General features: G+C 43.4%; 1 protein-coding gene and 1 non-coding gene across 2 annotated transcripts; both read left to right on the top strand.

The window, feature by feature from the left end:
• The first annotated feature begins 68 nt into the window (after positions 1–68).
• Positions 69–24708, top strand: MEP1A (meprin A subunit alpha). Its single transcript, XM_030558423.1, has 14 exons — positions 69–137; positions 220–244; positions 352–405; positions 1630–1670; positions 1781–1854; positions 3044–3163; positions 8696–8871; positions 15221–15442; positions 16138–16287; positions 18922–19137; positions 21142–21615; positions 22711–22884; positions 23697–23901; positions 24483–24708. The coding sequence occupies exons 1-14, from the start codon at positions 69–71 to the stop codon at positions 24628–24630; spliced, it is 2148 nt and encodes a 715-aa protein (XP_030414283.1). The 3' UTR covers positions 24631–24708.
• On the top strand, positions 5639–5758 carry LOC115649542. Its single transcript, XR_003999857.1, has one exon. It is a non-coding gene; the product is annotated as a U5 spliceosomal RNA (small nuclear RNA).
• Positions 24709–26145: the final 1437 nt, after the last annotated feature.

The raw sequence follows: 26145 nt of genomic DNA on the forward strand, positions 1-26145 counted from the left end.
AGGAACTGCTCTATCAATTGTAAGCGTTGTAAATTGTGAATGCCCCGTTTTCTCTCTTCGCTACAAGAATGGTTTCCACTTACTTCTTCCCATGCCTGTGTCTCATATTATGTTTTGCCTATTGCACTACATTCTCGGTAAGTCTAACTCTTGTATGGCCAGATCTTCTCTTTCAGTATGTTATACATCTTGTATAACAGGTATTTTACTGTCTTTCAGGTTAGACACCCTCCAAAGGGAGATGGTAAGGACTCAGTAAACTATTTCTAGTGTTGAGATATTTTCTTTTATTTTCTGTGGGTGAAGCAGGGGATGCATAATGTTTTTCTTCTTAATTTGGTTTTCTTACAGCACGTGATGCTGATGCTGGTGAATTGAGGGAGGACATTCCAGCAATAAATTTAGGTGGGTTGTATTTCTAATTCCCAAGTAGTTTTTTTGAGATGGTTGTAAGCAAAATGCTGGTGCAACCTTCTAATATTTAGAAGCTTTTAATTTTTTTTTGGTCATTTTTTTTTGAAAAACTGGGTGATATGCTCAGGCAGGGCAGGCAGTTATATCATAAACAAACATAGTGAAGGCAGACTGGGACTGAACATCCTCCGGCATCACTAGTATTCCTGAATCTTAGCCCTGCAGCAATCCTGCTGTCCAAGCCTTGGGCTTCTCCTGGATGAAAACCAAGGTCATACAGAACGTGTGGTAATTCTGTGGTGTTAATGAACATCCAATAGGGTGAGAGTCTTTCACTCCTGAAGACTGAGGGCTATTGGGCCAGGTCTACAGCTGAGGGGAATTTACATTGAAGTGAATGATACTATTCCAATTGACGGTATGGCCCAGAATGGGGTTCCAATTAGGAATAGCTTTAGAAGCCAGTTAGCCCACAGGGTCCCCTGCCATAACAGCTGGTTCTAGAGAGTGGGCAGTAATTTAGTGGCTTTACTGTGTTTCTGTCTGAACTGTATAGAAATTACATGGAAAAACACGCAACAAAATAAACCCACCTCATTTAATTTTCTATTTTTTTGTAATCTGATTTTGATATATATATAAAATATATATTGTTATATATACAAATATATTGATAAATATATATACGCATATTCTATTCTATTCTTATCATTGGAGCAGCTTACCTAAGGATATAGTGGATTCTCCATCACTTAAAGACTTTATATCAGAACTGGATCTCTTTCTAAAAGAGATGCCTTAACTCAGACACAAGTTATCGGCTTGATGCAGGAATCATGGGGTGAAATCCTATGGCCTGTGTTATACAGGAGGTCAGACTTGATGATTGGAATAATTAGAATAGTTTCCTCTAAACTTAAAATTTATGAAGCTATGATTATAGTGAGGCAAAGACATTGGAGCATAGACAGCCATAAGGCAGAGTAAGCCTCTCATAACATGCTTTTTAGTAAGTTGTCGAATTAGATAACAGCATCTGCTGTTAATTTAGGGACAGATCCATTACTTCAGTGAGACTAGAAACAGGCCCTTAATAATTATCCATAAATGTCAACTTGTGGCCTTGAAAATTCCATGGTTCCATAAACTCAGCATTTTTCAGGATATAAAATTTGAGATTTAATTTAAATAATCTGTTCCTAAATTGCTTTGCAGCTGCTGGCCTGAACCTCTTTCAGGGGGATATCTTACTGCCAGTAAGTATTTTGTAAATGCATGGACATAATTCGTACTCGTCATATTTGCAGAACTATTAGCCCTCTTCCCTATTCCAGGGGGGATTAATCTTTCCTTCTGTTTTCCACAGACTGCCCGTAATGCACTGAGAAATGAGATCTACAGATGGATGTTCCCTATTCCCTATATTCTGAGTGATGACCTAGATAAAGCAGACTATATTTTACTCTTCAAATTTTAGGGCCAAATCCTGGTCTCACTGGAGTTAACAGGATACCAGAATTTGACCCTAACAGAAATGACACTATGCCATTCAAAGCTTTTCAAAATCCATTAATAAGCAGGCCCACCAATTACACTAAGATCAAATTCCACGCCATCACAAAGATATAGCCAAAAATGTAATTTAAAGTGTTTGTGTCTTACTGTGTGTAGCAGGGTGGTCACCTGCTCCAAGCCTGAAAGGGTTACAGCTAGGGTGACCAGACATCCCGATAAAATCAGGACCTTTCCGATATTTGGGTGGTTGTCCCACTTCTCGACCAATCAATTTGTCCCGATATTTTGCTCTGCCGGTGGACACCCCCCACATATGTGTCCCGATATTTTCTTCACCTCATCTGGTCATCTTAGTTACAGCCAGCCCTGGAAAAGGGCTTGGGCTGCGAGCTAAAGGCTGGGCTGATTGGGGAAACAGCCTCAGCTGGGGACACACCCCAATCAGGCCACAGCTGGTCTTATAAAAGGCTGTGAGCCAGGAGTTCAAAGAGTCTCTCTCTAGCTGTTGAGAGATGGGCCTCGCTGCTGGGGAGCTGAGCAAGGTACCTGGAGGGTAGCAGGGCTGGCAGAAGGTGAGAGGAGCTTGGAAGCACCAGCCTGGAAAACCCCCAGGCTGCAGGCCTTGCTAAAGGCCAGGAAGGGTATTGGGGTTGCAGAGGTGCAGCCCAGGGTAGGCAAAGGCAGCAGGTCCAAACCCCCTCTTTGCCAGTGATGAATAGCTTGCACATTGCAGTCTGCCCCAATGAGCAGGGGCTAGATGGTGACTGGCAGTAGCCATAGACTGAGATGAGCTGGGGATAGAGGGTTAAGGGTTCCCCTGGGAGGGGAGACCCAGAGACTGGCAGGGGGTACTGCAGGGGGCAGAACCCTAGAGAAGGGGCACCGGGGTCCGAGAGGGACATGGAGGCCAGTGACAGGCGAGACACCAGCCTGCAGAGGGCACTCCAGAGCTGGAAACAGAGCTAATTCCCAGGATGACCAACAGGAGGTGCCACAGCGGTGAGTGGCTCATCGCTACACTGCGATATAGCCTAATGCATGTACAGCATATAGCTTATCTCCACAAACAAGTGATCTACAATATATTAAAGGTACTTTTTGAAATATATTTTCCAGATCTGAATGCCAAGGGAGTCATACTTGAAGTGTTTGAAATGTTCCGTCTTAAGTCTTGTGTGGATTTCAAGCCATACGAAGGAGAGAGCTCCTATATACGATTTCAAAAATCTAATGGGCAAGTATTATGAAGACCTCCTAAATTCTTGTTTAATTTTCTTTGTGTAGATTTTCTGCACACTCTTAAACAGCCACCACCTTCTTCCCAAGAGATGTTTCCATTTCAGTGGTGGGTGAAGTGGTCCCTCTGTACACTCCTTACCTATTTTGCAGGGGTGTTGGAAGGCAGAATTCGGGCTTTGAAATCTTTGGAAGAAAAGATGCCATGAAAGCTCAAGTTACTGAAACACAGTTTTTATTTCCTGTGTATAAACTATCCCCAGATCATTGAGTACAAAGGCGATAACTAGAAAAAGATAAGAATCTTATCAAGTATATCACTTATGTATGTTTCTTTTTTCTCAGGGTTTCTTAAAGGCCTTTTCAGAGTCATAAAGATTATTATATTTTCCCCTGTCCTCCACTCTGCCTTGGCTCATTTATCCTCCAGACTGAAGATACTCTTTCTGGATCCCATCAGGGCCCGTTCTGAGTCATCCAGAGAAGTCACCAGTGAATGACATAAAGTAGCAACATTTAGATGCTTAGATGCTGAGCATGTTGCCCCTGCAACACTCTTAACTCCTGCTGGCCCAAGTGCAAGAAACTGAAGTCAATAGCTCAGATCCCAGCACATTGTGCCGCTATAACATTAGAGGGAAATATTGTGTCCAACACTAGGCCAGTGTATTACGTAATCCCTCATTAGATTTTTAAGTGCTCCTCATCCTAAATCCCTCTAGTGACAAATTCTTCTTTATCACAAGAGCTGGAAGGTTCAGTCTTCACTGATGAGGGTGGTGTCTGTATGTATATTCCAGTCTGGCCATGTGTTTCATTGCAAAATGGCACCCAAGATGAGACCATAGGAGGAGAGATTAAAAAGATTCAGACTGTTCATCTTAGGCAGGAGATAACTAAGGTGTCTGTGTGGGGGGTTGGGGGGTATGATAGAGGCCTATACAATCATGAATGGTGTGGAGAAAGTGAATAGGAAAGCATCAATTATACCTTTACATAGCATAAGAACTAGGGGTAACTTGATGATAATTTCAAACAAAAGGAAGTACTTCTTCACATAGCACACAGTCAACCTGTGGATCTCATGGCCAGGGAACGTTGCGAAGGCCAAAAGCATAACTGGGTTCAAAAAAGAATTAGATATGTTCATGAAGGATAGGTCCATCGATGGGTAGCAGCCAAGGTGGTCAGGGACTCACCCCTATTCTCAGGGTGTCCTTTTGGCACCGGAGGTGGGGAGTTCAAATGACACTCCCATGCCCCCTTGGGCCAAAACTTTGAATGGTCTAAATTCTGCCTTCTTCCTGTTCTTCTCCTCTCATGGTACTGCTCTGCAACCTATCCCAGTAAAGGAGAACTAACAACTTAAAATGCCTTGTTCAAAAATGTTAAGTAACACTTAACCTTCAAACTCCTGAACAGCAAATGTAACTTTTCTTGTCTGCATAGTAAACAGTGGCATTTTTATCTGTTTGAATAATCAAAGTGGTGCTTTCCGTGCCTTCTTGGTTGCAAAGATTTGAACGGCTTCCTGAAGGTCCACAGTCTGGGCCAGCTCATGCTCTGTTGAGATGGTTGCAAGACCGACCAGCCTCTCCTGTGTCATTGTGGAACATAGATGTGTTATTAACTTCAGCTGCGTTCTCCACTGACAACTTTTACAGGAATTGTTAGAAGTATGCGCAGAGCAACCAAAGCATTTGGAAAGAGGGTGGTCATCTTATTTGTGCACATATATTCCAGAACAGGCTTTGGAGTTGATCCTGCTGAAATGTATCTTGAAAGGGCTTTCAGTTCATCAACTAAATCACTTGCATCAATATTGCTTGTATCATCATGTGTCCACACTGTCTCTAGTGCCCTGCATTGCTGGTGTAGGTCTTCTTCAGGTATAGTGAGGAATGTAGCGGACCCCGGAAGATATTGTTACGGTCTAGCGAGGGCCTGTGCTTTCTCAAGGAGAGGTTGTTAGAGGACATAAGTTGCTAGCAGCTGCTGCTTATAACTGGTTAGAACTGCCCTGTGTGGGAAGCCCCGGTGTTTTGGGGAACTGCGGAAAGTCCCTGGCCCGAGGCCAGGGGAGGAAGCCATTGCTGTTGGAAAGTCCCTCATTGCATATGTAGAGGCTGCTTTGCATGATATTAGCATGATACTATAATTGCTGTGGGCTGGGGCTTGCGCGTTGGACTTCGCACCTGACCGAGCTTTTTGGGCGTTGGACTCCCCAAGCCAGTAGCAGCAATGCGTGGAGTCCCCGTTGCGGGTGTGTCACTTATCCTTCATTAAAGCCAATTAACTCACCTGTGTGTGTGGGCCTCGTCCTTGCAGAGCATCCAGGCACGTAACAGAGGAGTTTTGGAATATCATACATCCCAAATATACTGCTGTGTTCCTTGAGCTGCATGAAACATTCTTCAACTGACTGTATTGCACAATCTAGCACCTGGTTAAAGAATTCAACTTTGAATTGTTTGGGGTCTATCTTTCTTTTCAGTTCGTATAAATCTTTTGCCTTTTGCTAAAGATTTCTGTGGTGGGATTATCCCATGTCTCGTAATCAAAATGTCTTCTTCAGTGACTCTTGTATTTTTGAATGGGTGGGAAAATAGTTTCAGTGTGAAGTTCCTCTGCCAACTTCTGTGCACTCTTCAGAACATTTTGAAATCTCTCATCTGACCGGTAAGACTGGTCAATGGACTTTGCTTTGTCCAGTTGTTCCATTGCCCCAAATATATCAAGGTCAACACCTTGGAGTCGCTTGCTTACATTTATTTCAACAAGTATATCATGCCACAACACTGAGCCACAGAGAAATGTGAAGTTATGTATGTTTCTGGTGATTCCATTTCCCTCTGCCACTGCTCTCCCATGAACAGTTCCTGTCATGGCATTATCCTCCATAATGGCAACTATGGCATCATCTTCCCAGTTTGGTGTTTGATAGGCTTTATCGCCACCACTCGACTTTCCCATCGTGTGGCACTCAGTGGTTTCAGTGTCAGAGAGGATGTTCCCAGATATTGCTTCAAAAATTTGCCATCCATGAGTTAATGTAGAGAAAAATACAGAGATGCTTTGAATTACATTAAAAATTCAGCAGCCTCACTAGAAGCTGATGCTGCATCACTGACCACCAAGTTCAATGAACGAGAACTGCATGGGACAAAAAAAGCTTGTGGGTTTAACTCTCAGATCCATGTCTGCACTCCTCTGTTCTTTCCTCTCACGTTGGCACCATTATCGTAGCCCTGACCAGGGCCGGCTCTAGCCATTTTGCTGCCCCAAGCACGGCGGCATGCTGTGGGGGGTGCTCTGCCGCTTGCTGGTCCTGCGGCTCCGATGGATCTCCCGCAGGCATCCCTGCGGAGGGTCCACCGGTCCCGCGGTTCCAGCGGACCCTCCACAGGGACGCCTGCGGGAGGTCCACCGGAGCCGCCTGCCACCCTCCCGGCAACCGGCAGAGCTCCCCCCCGGCATGCCGCCCCAAGCATGCGCTTGACGCTCTGGGGCCTTGAGCTGGCCCTGGCCCTGACCTCTCATGTCAGCTATCGCAATTCCCGTTTCTTCCAGCTTTTTAAGAAGCACATTTGTCATACCAGCTCCTGTAGCATCATCAATGTCAATACATTCTCGAAAATGCTCTCTGACAGTCTCCATTGCAGGGACATTTTCACTAGGTTCTGTTGTTGTTACAAAATGCACCATTAAAGTCATTTGTTCCATATGGCTGATGTCAGGTGTGCGGTCCAGAATAACAGTGTAATATCTTGCTGACTTCAGATCTGCCACAATCTTCTGTTTGACTTTTGTTGCCAGTAACTGTATGATCTCATTTTGAATTGCTTTCCCAAGGTAGTGGTGTGTGTACATTTCTTGGGTGGTGACTCTTCTTACATGCTCATGGAGTACAGCATCAAACCCAGCCATCAGCTCCCCAATTGTAAGGAAGTTTCCATTGTTTGGCACATACAGCTGATCAGAAGTGCCACCCAGTGCTAGGTTTTGGGTAGCAAGCATTCTCACAATGGCAATGAGCCTTTTCAGAACATTTTGCCAGAAAAGAGACTCTGATGCAATCTTCTCTTGATGCTGATCATCTATGGTGGCCTTTAACCTTAGTCTCATCTCAAGCTCTTTCCACTTATGGAATGCTCTCTGGTGATTTGCTGCCTTCTCTTGGCATACCATATTTCTAGTCAGATTTTTCCAGTCCTTTGTTCCTGTAGAACCCAATGTAGCTGGAACATTAGACTGGAAGAGTTTGCAACCAAAACAGTATGCAGAATTCTGGGTTTTTGAGAACATAAGCCATGGCCTCTCCACTTTGTCACCATTGGGGATTTCATGCCAGTAATGTGTTGGATGGAAACTTCTATTTTCATTGTCTTTGGGGAACATGTATCAGAGGGGTAGCTGTGTTAGTTTGGCTGATGGTGTCAAATTTGCAGATGAACTGAAGCTCAGCAGTTTCTCTTTGAAGTCTGGTCCTGAAGTTTTTTTAGCAAAGGGCTTTGGCTGGGGCTGCAGGTTCTGGGGCGGGGCAGGGCTGGGGAGGAGGAGTTTGGGCTGCAGGCAGGCTGCCACCTGCTGGAGAGGGGCCAGAGACTCCCTGCAGTACTCTCCCCTGCAGGCAGCACACTCACCTCACACTGTTGTCACTGCAGGTGCTTCTAGAGCCCCTCACGGGTCCAGGAAGACCTTTTGCTTCCCTTGTGGTGGGTGCAGGGCGAGGGAGCTGCCATAACTTGTGCACTTCCTCCCCTGCTGCTGCCCCTCGCTGTAGCCTCACTGGGAGTGGAGAATGGGGCTGCCCCTCACCCAGCATGGGGCAGGATAAACCTGGGTCAATCTGTCCTGGCACTAGTGGTGTGGGGTGCTAGGATCCTGCGGCTGCTGGTAATTGGCAGAGCACAGCGTGGAGCTACAGGGGGCAGCTGCCTGCTGCCCAGGGCACAGGCAGGGATGCTTGGAGGAGGTGCATGGGGGCAACAGACCACAGGGAGGAGGACTTGGCCTTGAAAGTTGGTGAAGCCGGGTCCCTGTGCCCTGAATATTGCTGGAGCATGCGCACCACAGGTCCATATAACTCACTGCCCCATCTGCAGTCACATCCGCCAACTCCTTTAGCACCCTCAGATGTAGAAGACTGTAGGGGAACATGATACCAGTTTTCAAGTACATAAAAGGTTGTTACAAGGAGGAGAGTGAAAAATTGTTGTTCTTAACCTCTGAGGATAGGACAAGAAACAATGGGCTTAAATTGTAGAAAGGATAGTTTAGGTTGGACATTATGAAAAACTTCCTAACTGTCATGGTAGTTAAGTGCTGGAACAAATTACTTAGGCAGGTTATGGAATCTTTGTCATTGGAGGTTTTTAAGAACAGATTAGACAAATACCTGTCAGGAATGGTCTAGTTTTACTTATTCCTACCTTGAGTGCAGAGGACTAGACTAGATGACCTCTTGAGGTGCCTTGCAGTCCTACACTTTTATGGTTATATGACTGTGCAATCTCTCTCTCTTTCTCAGGTGCTGGTCCATGGTGGGTGACCGACAGACTGGACAAAACCTTTCCATTGGGCAGGGATGTGACTATAAAGCTATTGTAGAACATGAGCTCTTACATGCAATGGGATTTTATCATGAACAGTCAAGGACAGACCGGGATGATTACGTGGACATCTGGTGGGATGAAATTCTTCCAGGTCAGCTTTAAATGGCAATACAGATTTTAGGAAGTACAGAGACAGAAAATATATTATTTTTCTCGCTAATACACTAGGTTTTAAAGCCTCCTGACATGGAATTTTAGAGCCAAATGAGAGCTGAGGGTGCAGCATTGGGTATCTCTAAAAGCTGATACTTGTGCACATTTAGATGTAGTAGGTAGTTTGACATCATTTTATCTCTGCTCTGCTTTTTTTCCTGAGGATAACGCAGATCAGAAAGGCAGCATTGCCTAGTGAACAAGGGACTGGCCTAGATGTCAGGAGCCCTTAAACAAGTCACTTCACCTCTGCTTTCCTTCTCCTTATTTTTCTGCATTCTCTTTTTGAATGAGAAGCTCTTTGGGGTTGGGGCAGTGTTTTTCTATGGAGTTATACAGTACTTAGCACATTGTGGTCCTAGTACTAGACGTTAATGTGATATAAATTATAGTAAGGAAAGGAGAACGCACACATAAGTAGAAGAATGGAAGAACTGAGGTCCAACAATAACCTGTCCCATGTGACCATGTAACAGATGTCACCTCCATTGGCAACCTTATTGCTAGTCTCAGCACCAAGACCATGAGCCACTCTTTTACTCTTAGTGGTGGTTATTTTTGCTCGGTGTTGAGATACGTTGGTGGGACTGTATAGGGAAGCTTGCAGCATTGTTTCATGGTATATGTGATTTCAATCGCCAGGGCTATCCACCCACCACCTTTCACAAGCACTAAATAAATGCAAGACAAACAGAAAGAAAATGTACCAGAATAATTCAGTTATCTAATTAACTGATGGTAAAAATACTCTCTTCTGTCCTCCAAGCCGAATACCTGTCATTTTGTATGGAATAGGTAACAGCAGTGTATGCTCACTCAGCGCTGCCCCAACATGTGTCTAACCCAGGTGGTGGCAGAAAGGTCTCTAGAAGTGAGAGAGGAGTTGAACGTCCATCCCATTCCTTCCTTAACAACTGTGTTGGGACTGCCAGCATGACTGGGGCAGCCAACTGTTGTTGGGGGCTTTACACATCATGTTTTTCACCATTAAACTGAACTAAGAACAACTCACCTCACTTAGGTCACCAAATGGTCATCAGATGGCAATAATTTTCAGTTGCTTTTAACTTGGGCTGGATTTGAACCGGCAGCATAATATAATAATAATAATAATAATAATAATAATAATTAATAATAATTAATAATTAATAATTAATATTAAATATAGAGCCTACATGCCTCAGGTGAGTTTGGGGTTCCACTGTGCTAGATGCTGAACAAACACATTGTAAGAAACAGTCTCTGATCTTTACAATAGAGAAGACAGACCAGAGAATACAATTATCCTCATTTTTCAGATGTGTTGAAAGGCTCCACAACCCATTACCAATGGAATCACAGAAAGGTAGGGCTGGAAGGGACCTTGAGAAATCCTTTAATGCAGTCCCCTGTGCTGAGGCAGGACCAAGTCCTAGACCATTGCTGGCAGGTGTTTGTTCAACCTGTTCTTAAACGCTGCCAGTGATGGCAATTCCACAGCCTCCCTTGGAGGCCTTTTCCAGAACTTAAATATCCTTATAGTTAGAAAGTTTTTCCTAGTATCTAACCTAAATGTTTCTTGGTGCAGATTAAGCCCATTGCTTCTTGTCCTACCTTTAGTGAACAAGGAGAACAACTGATCACCGCCCTTTTTATAACAGCCCTTAACATATTTGAAGATTGTTACTAGGTTTGCACCTTAGTCTTCTTTTCTCAAGAGTAAACATGCCCGGTTCTTTTAATCTTTCCTCATAGGTCAGGTTCTCCAAACCTTTTATAATTTTTGTTGCTCTTCTCTGGACTTTTCCAATTTATCCACATCTTTCCTAAAGTGTGGCACTCAGAATTGGACTCTACTCTGCCTGAGGCTTCACCAGTGCCATGTAGAGCAGGACAGTTATTTCCCTTGTCTTACATATGACGCTCCTGTTAATACACCCCAGAATGATATTAGCCTTTTTGGCAACTGCATTACACTGACTCTCATTCATAGAATCACAGAAGATTAGGGCTGGAAGAGACCTCAGGAGGTCATCTAGTCCAAACCCCTGCTCAAAGCAATTTGTGATCAACTATAACCCCTAGAGCCTTTTCAGCATACTGGCACCTAACCACCATTTTGTGCATGTGCATAACAATTACCTTGAATTTTCCTTCCTAAGTATAGTACTTTGCACTTATCTTTATTGACCTTCATCTTGTTGAGTTCAAACCAAATCTCCAATTTGTCAAAGTCATTTTCAATTCTAATCCTGTCCTTCAAAGTGTGTGCAAGCCCTCCCATCTTGGTGTCAGCCACAAATTTTATAAGCATACTCTCCACTCCATTATCTAAGTCAGTAAAGGAAGTATTGAATAGTACAGGACTCAGGACTGAATCCTGTGGGACCCCACTAGATATGCCCTCCCAGTCTGACAGCACACCAGGGATAGCTACTCTTCCACTATGGTCTTCAACTGGTTGTGTGCCCATTTTATCCTAATTTAATTTAGACCACATTTCCCTGTTTTGCTTATGAGAATGTCATGTGGGATTATGTCAAAAATCTTATTAAATCAAGAGATGTCATAGCTACTGCTTCCCCCCATCCACTAGGCCAGTAACTCTGTGAAAAAAGCAAATTAGGTTGGTTTGGCATGATTTATTTTTGAAAAATCTGTGCTGGCTATTCCTTAAAATCCGATTCTTCTTCAGGTGCTTACAAATTTATTGATTAATTATTTGTTCCAGTATCTTGCCAGGTATCGAAGTTAGGCTGACTAGTCTATAATTTCCTGAGTCCTCTTTGTTCCCCTTTTTAAAGACAAAAGCTATGTTTGCCCTTCTCCAGTCCTCGGGGACCTCATCCATCCTTCATGAGCTCTTGAAGATAATGGCTAATGGTTCTGAGATTGCTTCAGCTAGTTCCTTAAGTACCTTAGGATGAGTTTCATCAGTCTCTGCTTACTTGAATACATCTAATTTAGCGGAATAGTCTTTAATCTGTCCTTTCCCTAATTTGGCTTGCATTCCTTCCCTCTTGTTGGCAATATTAATTGTGTTGATTATTGGATCATCATTAACATTTTTAGTGAAGACTGAAGCAAAATAGGCATTAAACACATCAGCCTTCTTGATCCCTGGAGACATCCAGTCATCAGTTTTCTTTATTCTTTTCATAAGATCAATAACACCCCCCTCTGCCTGACCCCAACCCAAATATGACACATCTAATAAAGTGGTAATTGACTGGGAGCATTTTAACATTCTCCTGCCTAATGCAAAAAAGGAAAAAATATAGTAAGTGCATGTTAGCGCAACTTTACTGCAGGTACGATGTTCTGCAGGTGTCATTACAAGCGATAGATCCCACTTCCCACTGAGATAAATCCTGCAGGCCTTGCTGAGGGAAAACACCTCTTAAAGTTTCTTAGGGGGGTTGAGAGACTGAAACTCCAGCTGGGCACTGCATGGAGGATACAGCGGAAGGTTACACATGCAGGGCCAGCTCCAGGCACCAGCGGAGGAAGCATGTGCCTGGGGTGGCTCATGCTAAGGGGCAGCATTCCATCCATTCTTGGGGCAGCACAGTCCGGGCAACTTTTTTTTTTTTTTTTTTGGTTGAGGCGGCAAAAATGGTAGAGCCGGCCCTGTCCACATGCCCTCCTCATATCTTGCATTTGCAAAAAGACTGGATCGTCTCTGGCTCTGAATCACTGGCAATAGGTGTCAGCAAAGGTTGGATTTGCACAATCTGCCAGCTGCTCCTTTTATTGGCAGCTAGTGCAGTGCTCTTTTTAGAACGGATCTTCATCTGAAAGTTATAACGGATCTTCTGCGTGGATACCTTCCTCTGGGCTGTAAAAAGCTATAGTGCTACACTGGGAGGAGTGACATCCTTTCTGATAATTAATCCAGTCAAAGGTCTTGGCTACACTTGAGAGTTACAGCGCAATAAAGCCACCCTCAGCACTGTGCCTCACTCCCCATCCACACTGGCAAGGCACGTACGGCGCTGTGCCCCCTTGGCTACAGCGCTGCTGGTACTCCACCTCCCCGAGAGGAATAACTGCTGTTGCGGAGTGGCTGGGATGCTGGTGCTCCAGTGTAAACAGGGAGTAACATTATTATGCAGTGATTGACCTCTGGAAACTCCCCATAATCCTTTTAACTGAAGCTTTCTCTCTTTGTTTTGTTGTGAACTCTGGAAAGGGAAGTGCCCTTTCAAAGCTCTGTTTCGGGGGCTGCTTATCAAAAAAACAAACACAGCTACTGTTTGCTTTGAATGAGTGAGAGGCAGGCAGGCAGGGGAGCTCCCTTTGGAATGCACACAGCTAGTGTTTGCTTGAAGAGAGAGGCGGGGTGGGTGGTGTGGGATGAGGGGGTTGGGGTCCACTTCCACAAGCGGCTGCTTATCTGGTCTATGAGAAAAAAAACCACACAGCTGCTGTTTGCTTCAGTGAGTGAGAGAGGGGTGGAGGAGGAAGGGGGGTTGGAACTTAGGAGGCAGTGTGCTGACACACTCTCAGCACCCCCAAAAACCCACTCTTTCTTTCCCTTGCTTCCTGTCACACTCCACCCTTTTGAAAAGCATGTTGCAGCCACTTGAATGCTGGGATAGCTTCCCATAATGCACCGCTCCCAATGCAGCTGCAAGTGTGGCCAGGACAGTGTGCTGGCAGCTGGCAGTGTGGACAGACTGCAGCGCTTTCCCTACCCAGCTGTACGAAGACAGGTTTAACTCCCAGCGCTGTACAGCTGCAAGTGTAGCCATATCCAAAGTCTCAATTCAAATCTCTAAAAGGAAATAAACATAAAATTCCAAACAATCCTCAGCTCTGAATCCCAGACCGTTGTGTTGAGCATGCAGCTGCTACCCCAATAAGCTACACTGGGAAATAGTACAACGGAGGCTATTTAGTAATAATGGTTCATTCAGTGCAACCACATGCTATTTCTAATTGAGGAGAATAAGAATTTTAATAGCAGTGAGAAACAGCCAAAACATTCACGGTATAATTTGAAACGTTAATTTTTTTTCTCTTTCTCTCAGACTTTGCAAGCTTGAATTTGGTCCCTTCTGTGAATTATTTGCACTAAATAGGGGCTATTTTTCGTTGTAAAAATAGGTCTTTCCTTTTTTTATAGCAACATTATTTACAGGAAAACAATGGAAATGTTACAATTTCATGTGCTTCTGCAGCCAAATTGCCGTTTTAGTGTCATAGGGAATTGAAAATGGATAAAATTGCAGCAAATGTTATAATATCTAGTGTGGCAAAACAGCATTTTCACTCAGCTCTAAATGGAAGATGGCTTTTGTCCAGCACGCCAGCAGAGACTGGGAGCACTCTACACACTAAGGATGCATGTTGCATGCATCTCCCTACTGAGGAGAAATACCCCGGGTTGTTCTACAGTGAGCCAAATGCCCAGGCAAACATTTGCCTCAGTAATTAAAGGCTCCAGAATGAAGCCTGCTCATCATTCCTTAGGGCTTAATCCTGCAAGGTGCTGAGCAATCTGGTCCCAATTCTTGCAAAGCACTTACACTTGGACTTAACTTTTAAGTGTGTGAGTAGTCCCACTGAGGTCAATAGATTCACTCCCATGAATAAAATTGAGCAATTACATGCATGCTTTGCTGGACTGGAGCCAGAGAGTTTCACACTTTGCAGGATCGAGGCCATAACTAGAAGAAGACAAACTGTAATGTGAGTCATAAAGGAGGCAGAGAAGGGAAGCAAATGAGACTGAAACAAGGAGATGCCTGAGAACCTTCAGAAAAGGAAAAAACATTCAGAACCACTTTTTCAAAACATGGCCTTATATATACGTGCACCATTTCTGAGCACTGTTACTAGCGCATGCAGGCATATGCCCAAGTTCAGACTCTGCTCTCATGAAACTAGTTTACATAAGTGAGTTAGGGCAGAAGTTGGCTCTTATGCTCTATAGGTGCAAGATGAGTGACAGTCAAGCGCAAATATATTTCATGCATGGAAATTCCATCATTTGCCTTCATGAGTGATAGCACTCAAAAGCTGCAGCTGGCAGTTATTTAAATGTGCAGTAGCAGAAGACACATGAAATGAAAACGGGGATCTAAAATAAGAGGACTTTGTTGTCAAAATTGCTTCATAAACCAATAACGTAAGATTCTAATTCTAACCATATGGTACTTGTCTTTGAAGCCACCATACTGATTCCGTTGTGCATTAATATGTTGTAACTTCTGAGCTTTAGTATGTCCATCCCAGGGACATTTTTGCCTTGGGAAGGATTCTAACCATTTTAAGAATGAATCACTCATTTGTTCTTTCACCAGGCCAATCTCACAACTTTGTTAAGTACGATGACATGTTAATCTCTGACCTGAACACCCCTTACGATTATGAATCAGTAATGCATTACGAGCCATTATCATTTAACAAAAATGAGGGTGTCCCAACAATCACTGCGAAGATACCAGCATTTAATGACATTATTGGGCAGCGCTTGGACTTCAGCACCGTTGACTTAGAAAGACTGAATCGCATGTACAACTGCAGTAAGTCCACACTGAGCCATTGTCAAGTTTGCCGCGTTTTGGGGCTTTAACAGGATTTCTTTTCTCCCCCTTAATTTTTATGTCTAAATAAATAAATAAATAAAAAGACGAGAGATCCAGACAGGGAGGAACTATAGAAAACTTGTCCTCGGTTTACCTTACTGGAGTGCTAATTGGGATGGGTGATGTGTGGAGCAGGTTATTTTCCCCATCCCAATCCCTCTCTAGGTCTCTAGCCATTACTTCTTTTGAAGCAGTCCAGTAAGTGAATGAAAGACTTAAACTCATCCAGTTCTATGCGTCCTTCCATGCTGTGCTTATTCAGGGATCCCCCTCAATGAATTAACCTTCTCCTCCTTCAGATTCTTGCTTGAGGGTCACCTTGGTTGTGACAGCTCCAAAAAATCAGCCAACTGTCAGGCTGGGCATCTGTCAGGGACAGCTGATTTTATTTGCTACCTTCAGGAACCAAGAAGTTGTGTAATAGCTCCCTAAGGAATCATTTTGACTAATCAGGGAGGGTAAAGGTTGCAGGATTGTATATGTGCTGTATGATGTGTTGCATAGAAATGTATCCGTCAGGAAAAGCATACAGAAGGGAAAAACAATTTGAACAACATTATCCCAGTCTTCCTTAAAACACATTTTATTTACTAGAGGCTTCTTTGGATTTAACTATATGCATGTTCTTCCAGCTTCCACTCACACCCTTTTGGACCAGTGTGCTTTTGAGTTTGCCAATATCTGTGGCATGGTTCAGGGCACCAGAGATGACGCAGACTGGATCCATAAGAAGAGCAGCCTCACAGGAGAAGAAGACCACACGCTCCTCGGACGCTGCAAAGGTAAAATAAAAAATAAATATGTACCCGAGTAAAACTTAGGGACCCCAAAGGTCACTTGGTTCATGCCTTAGCGAGGGTGACAGCTGTGTTTTAAAGACCGCTTCAGAGAGAAGCTAACATTGCAGCCATGCTTGGAAAATCTTGGCAGCTGATCAAACTGAAAGGTACTTCAAAGCCAGGAAAAGAACTATCTTTGAGGATACCGTTCGAAAGAAGGCTTGTTTGTTATGACTCTGGCCACTCTAGCACCCTTTTCCCTTTTCACAGTCCTTTGGCAATGTGCTTTCTTTTGATAATGAGGAACAAAGGTGCTGATATTACCAGTGCCAAATCAGAACCTTTTTGCAACATACACTATATTCTCTAGACCAGCTCAGCAGTATAGAAGAGGACAAAGAACATGTATTATGGTTTAACTAGAGGCATAATAAATATATGCTGGAATGTGACCTGCCATGCCTGCCGCGGTTTGATTAACAATGATTTTAGCACAACATAAGACTAAAGAGTTGCACACAAATCTCTGGTAACTGTTACCTTTGAAACATAAATGAAGCATGAGGCATGTTGGGGCTGGAACAGTCTTAGATCAATATTTGATTTCCTAAAGAATCAAACAACATATGATTTTAAGGTCCTTCTATTCAAGTGTTTAATGATAATTTTACACAAAATCCCCAGTTTTCTGTTTTTCAAACTAGTAGAATCACAAAAAAAATGCAGGTCAGTCCCTAGTATGAGCCAGTGACAGAGCCCGGCAGTGTCAGTCCTGGAAGCATTTGCTCACAAATTAAAGAGAAATTCCCAAAGGCTTGTTTGACAGCTAAGAGCCTGATTTTCCACTACTTAGTCAGGCAGAACTCCCTCAGACTTTGGGAAAATGTGACTTCAGTGGGACTTTTGCCTAAATAAGAAGTGCAGGTATAATGACTCTTAGCATGAGCCACTATCATTTGAGCTAAAGGAATAATTCCATTTACTGGCTGTGGTGGCACATTCTTATCCCCTTACGTGGACCAGCCACTAAAGTGAAGAAGACCTGGAGATTCACTCTCTCTCAGGAATGGTTACACAGGATCAGGTACAATTTTAACTAGGAATGGGAAATGATACTTGGAAGCGATCCAAAGGTCACCAGTAGAACATCCTGCAGGCTCTTTGAATTCTTTCCCCTCCTGTGACAATAAAAGTCCAGGCCCCCCCAGGAGAGAACAGGTGCTCTGAACCCCAAGGGATAAGCAATTGAATCTACAGGTTCTACACAATGTTACAGAGAAGAGCTGTAGAATAAGTACGGTCTTTCATGAAAGCATGTGATGTCCCAAACTTGGTGGTCATTAGGAGATCAGTGAGGAGTCCGGTGGCACCTTAAAGACTAACAGATTTATTTGGACATAAGCTTTCGTGGGTAAAACCCCACGTCTTCAGATGGTTATGGCTATGAATGTATGTGTGGAGATATGTGTAGAACATTGTACTTGTAACAAAGGTGCAACTGCAGTGTTACCTCCCACCAGGCAGGCAGGTAGGGCACCTTCCAGGCTAGCTGTTTACATGAAACAAACTCCAAGCACCTGGCATTATGCAACCCAGGGAAAGATAATGGTTGGTGAACTAAGGCAGGAGGGAGTTTCCCCACTCTCTGTAACCATGAATTCCCATAGCCTGAAAGAAAGAGGAAAAAAACTGCAAACCCCTCGAGTTAAAAGGGAAGAAGTTTGAAGTGCAAGCTATCCAGAAACTGAGGGCCAGCATCTAAGCAGGGTGCTGTTTCTTAAACACTGGAACCCTTCTAGGGCAGAGGGCATGCTGGGAAACTGTTCAGTGGCAGCAGGTATCTTGTGTTAGAGAAGGAGATTTAGCTAATATTAAAGTGTAAAGTCTAAGGTTGCATCTGTGTGGTTAATTTCTGTGTTACTCATTTGTGTTTGCTTTTCCTTATGATTTCATCTTTGAATCTGATTTTTCCATTAAATACACTTTTTTTTTTTTTTTTTTTTTACCTTAAGCAGTTTTCTGCTGACTAGGAGCAGGTTGCACTCCTTCTGGGATGACGATCCCAAAAGGAAAAGTCCAAGTGTCGGGTAGTTAAGAACTCAGGAGATAGACATGGGGAGACTCGGACGCAGAAGGGCTGTTGGGGTCACCCTAAAAGGAGTAACTAGGTGGGTGGAAGCCCTTTATGCTTGAAGGCTGGCTGCTGGTGTCGGAGCTACAGCAGCATAGCATTAAGGCACCCAAAGTTACAAGGCAGGCAGTGACAGAACCTCTTTCCTGTCTGTGTGATCCCCGGAATGTCACACCCGCATTTTTTATTTCACAGGTGTAACTAAAGGGACTTTGGCTGTGTGACAGTACAGTGTAGTGGCTAGAGAGAGATTGGGGCCAAGCCCAGGATACTATTCCTGGGTCTTCTGTGTAGCCTCTCCGTGCTTCAGTTTCCCTGTTGGTGACATGGGGATATGAGGCAATACCTAAAAAGACAGTGGTGTTGTGAGGCTTTAAGAAAAGCACCACTAACTATACATGCAGCTGTTTCTTCTGCACTGCACATACATTTATGCCACCACCAGTCATATGCAGCAGGCAGAAAGATTAAGAGGAGGCAATAACTGATGCTCACTTTCTCTGTAGATGCTGGTTCTTTCATGTACTTCAACACTAGCTCTGGCCAGGCAGAAGATATGGCTCTCTTAGAATCCCGGATCCTTTACCCAAAGAGAACTCAGCTGTGTCTCCAGTTTTTCTATAAGATCTCCGGAAGCCCCTTGGACAAGCTTGTCATCTGGGTTAGAAAGGACAATGGCACTGGGACTGTTAACACACTGGTTAAAGTCAAAACCTTTCAAGGTATTTTTGAAAATATTAGACAACTACAAAAAATTGGGGTGAGTGAGGGGATACCATAGTGTGTTCAGAAATGAGACAAACTGGTTCAGAAACATGGGAGTTTTCCCAAACCAATCAGGTCAGCATCTTGCTATCCAGGTAGGCATTCTGGTATCTGAGCACAACATACCTACTACGTGGATGGCTGTTTACAGGCCCTGGATGGTGAAATTCGGATGGTCCCAAGCAATATAGGTCACAATTTTGATGCTTTGGGTAAGAGCAAAGCAGGCCTGTAAAAGATTTACATTTGCACCATAAGGGGTAACTAATCACTGTGCTCATGCAAATAGGAGCAATGATCTCCGGCATTGTTAATGCAAATAGGAGCTTTCATTCCTGACATCTTGCACTTGTATTTGCTTCTAGAGCATTTTCCATGCAGAAAATTCATCAACTCCTCTTTGCTTGCCAGTGGAACATAGTTCCAATGAGTCACTGAATTTAAGTGGCACCATTTAATACAAGTGCTTTGACATCAAACTTTAAACTTGTGTCTGAACAGAGAACGTACTGAGCACCCTGGGGTCACCATGGAATAAAAGGGGAGGGTGAAGGGGTAGCCAACAAATGATCTCAATATGCACCACACATTCAGAGACCTAGTAGTCCAGATTCTGATACTATGTCAATCATACTAAATAATCCCTGACTTCATGAGCAATCCCACTGATTTCAATGCATCTGACATGTAGAAATCAATTGGACTTCTCAAGGAGTCATGTGCTGTTCAGTATGAGTAAAGGTATCAGAATCTGGCTCTCCTACAACAGAAAGGGCAATATTCAGCCCCGTGTCACTCTAACGACTGCCATTGAGTCACTTCAAGGAAGGAAGGATCTGACCCTGATGGTTTATTTTGAGATTACTTTAGACCAAGTTAAAAAAATGGAAAACCAAACATTGATGAGAGTTGCCACTTTTGTGGGTTTGCTCAACAGCATAAACTCAGCTACCGTGAAATGGTTCTGTTGTGGTGGCAAAACCCAAGGAGTTTTGGGGATCTATGAATATCCTGCAGGTGGGATTTTCAGGATGAAAATGGCAAAATCAGAGTGATATTGGGACAGCTGGTGCCAGACTCCCTGAGCCTTTTGTTTGTCTCATTGACCTCTTATATCTTTTGTCTTTAAAAGTGTAAGCTCTTTGGGTTAGAGACTGCCATTTACTAAATATTTGTACAGCACCTAGCACAATGGGCCCCTGGTCTAGCTGGCCTCTGGTGATACTAAAATATAAATGTATAATAGTAATAATAACAACCTGAGATCTCCATCCTTCAGGATTATGGGGAAATCCACATGTCTTAGTAAGCAGTTTAAATAAGTGGTTGGATAACAATAAATGTGCTACTAAAGACTTGTCTATGCTACAAAACTAAGTTGACTTAAGTCAATGTACAGACACCACTGTAATTCATGTCCACATTTACTCCTTCTGTCAGTGATGGGTGTCCTCACCAGGATCATCCATTGACTGAAGTGGGGCATTGTGGGACACTGACAGCTGGAGTCTGGCAGCCAGACTCACAAATGGCTCTCCCCCACCCCAGCGCTGATAGCCCTAGCTGTCAGGCGGAGGCCGGGCTCATGGGTGGCGGCCCCACTGCTCTGGCACTGACAGCCCGAGCTGTCAGCCGGGGACCAGGTGAGCCACATGCCTGGCTGACAGCTCAGGCTGTCACCCCAGGGTGGGGGGAGGAGGCGGCTGACAATTTGGGCGGTCAGTGATAGGGCAGGGGTGGGGTCCTTACCACATCGACATAAATGCTACGCCTCTTGTTGAGGTGGAGTTATGATGTTGGCATAGTGGGCCACTTACTTCAGCGGAAGCAGCATTCTAGTGTAGACACTGACGTTATTAGGTGAATGTAAGCCACCTTGTGCGGACCTAACTCTGTAATGTAGACCAAGCCTATGGTATATTGTTATTAATTGTGTCCCTGGTTCTCGTTTCTTCCCATAGGAGATAGCGACCGCAATTGGAAAATTTCCCATGTGACCCTCAACGTTCAAGAGAAGTTTAGATACGTCTTCCAAGGACTCAGGGGCAGTCACAGCAGCTCATCTGGTGGAATTTTTATTGATGATATCACCCTAACTGAGACACCGTGCCCTGGTGCTGTATGGCTCATTCGGAACTTCACCCGCATTCTCCAGACTTCTGTTTCAGGCTCTGTGATGCATAGTCCCCGGTTTTATAGCCCTGAGGGCTATGGCTATGGAATAACTTTGTATCCTCATGGCACATCTAATTCCTACTTTCCAAATTACACCCGCATTTCTTTTCACTTGTGCAGTGGAGAGAATGATGATGTTCTGCAATGGCCTGCTGAGAACAGACAAGCTATTATGACGGTGCTAGACCAGCACCCCGATATCAGGAACAGGATGTCCTCGAGCAGGAGCTTCACGACAGACAAGAGCCAGGTTTTGCCGAGTAAGTGGCTTCTGCATGAAAATGACTGAAACAGCATGCACGAGAGAGGGAGTGTGATCCAGTGGAGAGGGCATGGGACTTGGAGTCAGGAGGCCTAGTTTCCATTCCCAGCTCTTCTATTACTTTGTTGGGTGACCTTGGGCAGGTCCCTTCCCTTTTCTGTGCCTCAGGCTCCTTATCTGTAAAATGAGACTAGTGATACAAGCTCACCTGGGATAAAAATGTGCTTTATAAGTGTTAGGTGTTTATTAATAATTATTATTTATTATTATAGGAGCAAATGAGCCCAGAGATATGAGTTTGATTCTAAATATAAAGTTCTTCAAAATGTAGTCAAGTCCCAGAATTCTGCCTGTGTTCTTAGAATGGGTTCAGGGAGATCAGAACACTTCAAAGCCAGTGACATGATCTGATGAGTGGTGTGTCACAATGTGACATTGCAACGCCACAAGAGCATCACCTTCCCGTGATGCGCCTGACCAACTGAACATGCAGATTTTGCAGTTTGGAGACCTTGAATACGGACAGCTAGGTTGCATTTAGATTGTCACCCAAAGCAGTTTATTTAATGAGTAAAGTAGTTGGAAATCTGTGGGAGTTCTAAGTTATTACCATCCAAATCATATCCAGTAATCCCCCATCCATATCTCTGTCTTCATCTATTGCCTCTTGCCTTACACTTAGATTATAGATTATTTGGGGAAGAGGCAGCACAGTGGGGTCCTGGTCCATGATTAAAACTCCTGTGTGGTATTACAATACAAATTAATACGAAGAATAAAGAGTTTGTCAAAGTAAAACCCCAAGAGCTGAGTCCCCATCTCGCCATACCTTTCTCAGTATGATCTTTTCTATATTAATGTTTTTAATAACAACGTTTTTTCACAGAACAATAATGATTGATAAAATCCAGAACCTCTAAACTCTCACACAGGTATTCAGAATCTAAATCTGACTTTGTGGCATGACTTCACCACTAGTTTATTAATGCAGAAAAAGTCCTTGTAAAGCTTTAACATCTCTTGCTGAATAGCATTTGGTTCTAGGCTTTTTGCTGATTAAAACCAAGTCATGCATAATCACATTATTTTGCAGATAAAAATGATACTTCAATATGGGATAAACCATCTGTGGCTGGAACATTCGACCCTTCATGCAACTGTAATAGAAGCGTAGACTGGGGATGGAGTAATTTCATCTCTCACAAACAGCTGAAACAGAGGAATTTCCTGAAAAACGATGACCTTATTATTTTTGCAGAATTTAAAGGTACAGAATCTTTTCTTTCTCTTCATAGAATCATAGACAATTAGGGTTGGAAGAGACCTGAGGAAGTCATCTAGTTTAACCCCCTGCTCAAAGCAGGACCAACTCCCAACTAAATCAAACTGAACAGGTTCTTCTTTCAATATCAATTCAGATGGGTATTCCAATAATGATTGTCATCAATCTCTGAGCCGCTTCTATTTTGCTGGGCCAGATTTTTAAAGGTGTTGAGTTTGGTCCATTATATAATGTATATAGAACCTTAGAGCCTGAAATTTTTGAAATCCAGATCCACATTTTGCAGTCTGAACCCACCACTAACACACATAGGAATCACTTCACCAATAATTGAGATTACTTGGCAAATTACTTCATTGCAAGGCTTCTGTGGTAACTTTCTGTGTAATGTCCTTACACAGGGCTAGCTAAAAGGGGAAACTTCAGGGTTCTAATACATGGATGCCAAGATGGCATAAGCAGGAGAAGTTTCATTTTATTAGGCACTGGGGAATTTTCAGGTTATGCAAAAGGCACAGATTCTATATATATGTGTATGTATGTAAATGTGTACATGTATATATATGTATAGAAATGTATATATGCATTTATATATTATATATATGAATGTATATAGCAAGGGCATGTTCTCCTCTTTTTATACATGCAGAGCGTCCTCCAATACCAGTGAGAGCTCCCTGCGTGGGGCAAGGAGACATAATATGCCATTGCTGAGATCCTTTGGGATGAAAAGTACAATGTATAAAAATGTCAGTCGCTATTAACCACTGTGTCTCTCTTTATTTCCTTTTTAAAAGATCTAACCTATCTCAAAAAGACTGAAGTCCCTATTAAACCAGCCCAATCTATCACCAAAGGCCTCATTTTTGAAAGGCAGAGGAGATCAGCCCTGGACACTGGCCCCCTTGAAGACTGGTCATCCTACACGAGAGACCCATGTGACCCAAATCCTTGCCACAATGATGGAGTCTGTGTGAATGTGAAAGGAAAAGCAAGCTGCAGGTACCATGGGCCCCATTTTTGCCAACCGCCAATTTCTCGTGCACTAGCTGATGCATCTAATAAACATTCAGCTCATGAGAAGCTAAAACTCTCAGTTCACCGCTACAGACATTAATATCAAATCCTCCACATTGTCAGGCACAGTGATGGGAACACAGTACTCGTTTGCTCAGCCTTTGGGAATTCTCTTTCCAGCAGTCCTCAGGGTAGTGCAGAAACTGCTCCCTCTGTGGATGCTCCCAAGGGATGTAAATTGCCCTAAAGGAAGTGAGGATGATGTGGGAGACTTGGCCAAGCCCTTCTTTTGGGAACTGCCCCATGCAACTCAGCCATCTTGTGGGGAGTTGGGGGGAAAGCCTCCTTGAGCTCCCTCTCCTTCTCAGCTCTGGGATGGGATGGACCCTGCTCAGGGTTGTGTCTAGATGGAACATCCTCTGTCAAACCAAAGAGTCCTCAATCTACAGCAGACAGGCCCCTTAGTTCTTTCAGGAGTTCTGAATGTAGATGGATGATCTTGCAAAGGTCCTGCAGGGCAGGAAAATACCTGCCAAGCCTTTACATTTGTTGCCTTTTATTCCCAGGTGTCCTTCAGGCAACAGCTTCTTCTATACAGGTGAGAGATGCCAGGTGGCACAGGTCCATGGGAATTTCCTTGGAATAGTGGTTGGTGGAGCTACCGGAACAGTAGTAGTAATTATCGTAATTGTTTCCATGCTAACTAGAAGATAAATGCTTCAGCTTGATGATTTTCTTGGAGCTTGGGAGCATCTGGTTTATAATGAAAACAGATGCAGGAATAAAATATGTAGAAACTCTCAAGATATGGATATAGAAATGTTCTACTAAAATCTCAGTGACAATGCTTTTGCTCTGCAGGGCATAGAATTTAAAGAGCCCTCACCTAGAACTTCTGTTTAATAAAAGTTTATAATATGAGAACAACCTGGAAAATCTTTTCTGCGTGTCCTTTTATCAGACTGTTGTTTATTCTAAGACAAGCAGGAATGAAGAGATTCCATGCATTTGATCTAACCAGTGGAAAATAGCCAATGTCCAAACTCACATAAAGTAACTGGAAGAACTTTTTTAATGATTGAGAGAAATTCCCTTATGGAAAAAGCCCATCGAATTCAACAGGAACAGACCCAATGGGCTTCTTTAGAAATATAATAAACCTCGATAGCAATTACTCTAAAAACATATTGGCCTAAATCCTCAGCTGGTGTAAACTGATGTAGCTCCACTGATTTCTATGGAGCTATGCTGACTGAGACCAGCTGAGAAGCTGGCAAACAGCATGTAATAGAACATAAGCTCCTTTCTATGAATCTTTGAACCATCCTATGGATTCTACATCAAGGATATAATTTTATATTAAATCCTAGTTATTTTCTATTAAATGCTATAGGACCTTTCCATATGGAGTTATCAAATATTTCAGTGCTGGTCTGCTCTGTGGGCCCAGTCCCATGCCCATTGAAAGCAAAGGAAAAACTCTCAATAACTTTAGTGAATATTGGATCAGGCCTTGTCATAAACAGATAGCTAAGGGTTAACGTCTCTTTCACCTGTAAAGGGTTAACAAACAACACCTGACCAGAGGACCAATCAGAAGACAAGATACTTTCAACTCTGGGTGGAGGGAAGCTGGTGGGGGGGTTCTTTGTTCTTTGTCTGTGTTCTTTCTGGGATCTGAGAGTGACCGGAGGTACTACAGGCTCTAATTTTCTATTCAAGTAGTAAGTGCAAGTAGAAAGGCGGTTTAGTCTTTTTAATTGGTTTTCTTTATTTGCAAATGTGTATCTGGCTGGTAGAGTTCTAATCTGTATTTGGCTGGAAGTATTTTAAATTGTATTTCTGCTGAAGGAGGCTTTTTCTCCAGTTTCTATAAGCTGACAGACCCTGTAACTTTTACCATCTAAATTACAGAGACACCTTTTACTTTTTCTTTCTTTTTATTAAAAGTTTTGCTTTTAAAACCTGTCTGATTTTTTCCCCTTGTTGAGGCTCAAGGGAATTGAGTCTGTACTTAACAGGGAAGGAGAAGGGAGGGGAGAAGGGTGGAATCCCTTTGTTTTAGATTCACGGAGCTTGAATCTGTCTATCTCTCCAGAAGCCCAGGGAGGGAACCCCTGGAGGGGAAGAGAAGGGGGGGGGAACAAACCTGATTTCTCTGTGTTGTGATTCAAGGAGTTTGAATCACAGTGATCTTCCAGGGTAAACCAGGGAGGAAAAGCCTAGGAG

The sequence above is a fragment of the Gopherus evgoodei genome, chromosome 3 (genome assembly GCF_007399415.2).
Source record: "Gopherus evgoodei ecotype Sinaloan lineage chromosome 3, rGopEvg1_v1.p, whole genome shotgun sequence".
Classification (NCBI taxonomy): Eukaryota; Metazoa; Chordata; order Testudines; family Testudinidae; genus Gopherus; species Gopherus evgoodei.